Source organism: Hylobates moloch, unplaced genomic scaffold (assembly GCF_009828535.3).
Source record: "Hylobates moloch isolate HMO894 unplaced genomic scaffold, HMol_V3 SCAFFOLD_8087, whole genome shotgun sequence".
Lineage (NCBI taxonomy): Eukaryota > Metazoa > Chordata > Mammalia > Primates > Hylobatidae > Hylobates > Hylobates moloch.
The window spans coordinates 1-3149 of NW_026660362.1; the positions used below are offsets into that span (position 1 = coordinate 1).

General features: G+C 65.2%; 1 protein-coding gene across 1 annotated transcript; it reads right to left on the reverse strand.

Annotated features, from left to right (window-relative positions):
• Positions 1–1197: 1197 nt before the first annotated feature.
• TMEM276 (transmembrane protein 276) lies at positions 1198–2901 on the reverse strand. Its single transcript, XM_032148665.2, has 3 exons — positions 2761–2901; positions 2219–2505; positions 1198–2022 (listed from the first exon to the last, which is right to left on the reverse strand). Exons 2-3 carry the CDS (start codon positions 2309–2311, stop codon positions 1537–1539), a joined length of 579 nt encoding a protein of 192 aa, XP_032004556.1. The 5' UTR covers positions 2312–2505; positions 2761–2901; the 3' UTR covers positions 1198–1536.
• Positions 2902–3149: the final 248 nt, after the last annotated feature.

Sequence of the window (3149 nt, forward strand, 5' to 3'; positions counted from 1 at the left end):
CACGGAGCCCGCGGGCCCCGCGGCCGGGCCGCCACCGCCGGCCTCCTCGGCGCCGGACATAGCGGCCGGCCGGCCCGGCGGGCGGATGCCGGCGCGCTCCCGCGACTAAAAGTTAGGGGCGCCGCGCGCTCCCGCCACTCTCCCGCCGCCGCCGCCGCGACCTCGGAGCCCCGCTCCCTGCGCAGCCGCCTCAGTGGGCCCGGCCCGCGCGTCGCCCCACAGCCGCCGCGGCCACCGACCCCGGCACGGCCGCCATCTTTGTTTTCGCTGTGCGCTTCCCCCCGCCCCGCCGCCACCACCCCCTCGTCTTCCCCGTCACGTGAGCTCCGCGCGGGGCCAATGGGAGCGCTGCTTGGGGCAAGAAGGCGCAGGGACCAGAGCCAATGGGAGCGCGAAGGCCCCCGAAGGCCCGCCCCTGCAGAAGGTGGGCGGGGAGGGGGCGGGACCTGCGAAAGTCGCGGAGGAACTCGCACCTGGGGGCAGGGACGCCCACGCGAGCTGCGGCGCCGGCGCGGCACCCACACTCCACGAGCCAGTGGCGGCCGCCGACCCCTACGGCGGGGTGTGCCTGCGTCTTTGTCCCCCAAGACTCAGGCTTGTGTGCTAGGGGCCCTTGCCCGGTTCCCCGGAGGGGAAGGACACAAGTGAAAAATCCCGCCGGCCACCCCTCTCTTGTCGGGTGCGGGACCCCTTAGGTCTCCACAGGAGCAAGCGGAGAGACTTCGAGGAGAGGGGACTCCAGACCCCTAACCCACCGGAATCGAATCCTCTGCTCGTTCGAATCCCCTCTCCTAACCCTGGGGTTGAGGCTGAAGGGGTCCACTAAGGAAAACGAAGGTCTTAGGGAATAGGGCTGGCTTCCACAGACCGGAGGTACACAGGAGGGCGAATCAGATCTGGGAAGGATGTGCGTTTCTCGAAACGTCTGTGGTACAGCCCTCCCCTGCGTCCATCCTACTAGTCAGTTCTTGAAGGTCACTGCCCCAGAGGGCCACCTGCCAGGCCAGGCCAGGATATCTGGAACTCCACCATGTCCCAGGAGGGTAAGGGCCCAGGGCTATGTCTTCTCAGCCCAGGGGTCTTCCTGACAATAGTCAAAAGGAGGTCGGGCTGCATGAGGCCCCATCCTAGTTCCAGCACATACCCTATGAGGGTAACTGGCTACTGTCCTGAGGGGCCTTAAGAAGCTCACTGAAGGATCCCTCAATCCCTCTCAAAAATGGGAAGATTCCATATTCCTGCAAAATTCCTAAGATTTATTGGAGACTAGGCCTCTTCTCTGGATCCACAACCATGTCCAGCCCAGAATCAGGCCCCCCAAACGTGTCTGGGACCCTGTCCCTTTCATTCTGGTCTAGACGAGTCCCCACACGTGGCCAAAGGACAGCACCCAGACTGCCCCTGACCAGTCAATGTGCATCATGCCCACTTCAGTGGGCAGGAGAGTCTACCCCTAGGGGAGAAGGCGCCAGGAGCAGGCAGGTGGGAGGGAAAGTGTTCGGCAGGGCAGAAACCCTGCCTTGCTGTATCCAACTGTCACTCCCACTGCAGGCGCTGTGTATGCAGGGCCCGGCAGTAAGCCCAGCTGCCTGCAGCCAGGGCCCAGCGACAGACATCCTCCTTCGGTAGCAGCAGCAGCCTGTCCTCCTCCAGCCGGCTCAGGAGGCCTGCCATACCCAGCATCGCCCCTCCCCACATCCCGTAAGTGTTGGCCGTGAAGACAGCTACAATGAGGATGGTCACTGCGACCACCAACAGCATTGCCTGACCAGCCACAGAGCGGCCCTCAGGGCCGAGGTGGCCGCCAGCCACTGCCAGCACCATGCCTCCTCCCAGGAGCAGGTTGGCAGAGGAGCGGTCCCCATTCACCCAGTGGAAATCGAACGCCAGAAGGGGAAGGCCGATGACGGTGGCCACCCAGGCTCCAGCAAGACAGTCTTCATGTGTGCTCAGCCCTGGGGCCAGCATGGTGGTGGCAGCCAAGACCTGGAGCAGGAAGCCAGCAGCAGCCCCTCGACTTGCCTGTCAACACAGGGAACGTAGAACATGTGGGAAAAAGAGGCCGGGGCCACCCATTTAAACAGGAAAGGGTTTGGGGCTTCCATGGAGACCTGGTCTTAGATGCACTTCCCACCAACCTCTCCCTAATTCAGGAAACTAGGTCCTTGGGGTTTGGGAGGTATGGGGATGCGCCCCTGCTCAGCCCCAGTGTACTCACCTCGGCTGTGCTCACGGCTGCGTGCAGAGACACCACTCCCAGCACCAGATGGGACAGGGCTGTGCTCCACTCGGCCCCCGGCTTGGGGGCCATGGCACCTCAGGCGGTAGTAAGTATGAGGACACAGATAGGAGATATTCAATTTTGGAGAGGCAGAAAGCGCAGAAGCCGCGACCTGGAGCCCTAAGCGCGGCACTCTAGTACGCCCAGGTTCCAGGTCCCCATTACTGGATGTTAGGAGAGGGTCAGTCCTAGGCTTTCCGGATCCCTGAGGCCACTGCAAACACCTGTGGAGAAGAAGAACCTAATTCAGCCGGGAACCGGGGGAAAACGACTCAGGGTCTAGGCTGGGGGGACGTGAGCCCTGGGGCCTTGGAGCCCAAGTGGGAGTGCGGGCCTGGGGAAGAGAGAGCGGCGGGGCGCTGCAGGCCCACGCGGCGGCCTCGGCCTGCTCCCTGCGCTCCGGGAGGCGCTGTCCTGGGAACCCGGGTCCAGGAGGAGCGACGGCGCTGGACTCCGGGAGGCCAGCCGTGCGCAGTTACCAGGCTGCGCGGTCCCAACGCAGCGGCGAGCGGGAGGCCCGAGCCTGCCCAACGCACCGCCCACCGCCGTGGGCCCTGCCTTTTCTGCCGTGCCTCCAGTTGCGGGAGCGAGCACGGTCGGGAACCTCCACCAGCGAGAGGAGCGGAGGCTAGAGCGGCCGGGCGGGGCTAGAGCGGCTGGGAGGCGGGGTCTGGGGGGCCGGGTCTAGGGGGGCCCGTTGGAGGCCATAGGAGCGGGTGGGGTCGGGAGCTCGGGGACCAGAAAACGCTCTGTTTGGGTGGGTGCGTGGGCATAGTGGTTTGGAAGGAGCGTGATGAGGGGAGAAGGGCCGGGGCGGGGTCTGGGCGGGGCTGAGGGGGATAAGGTTTAGGCGGGGCTGAGAGCGGCG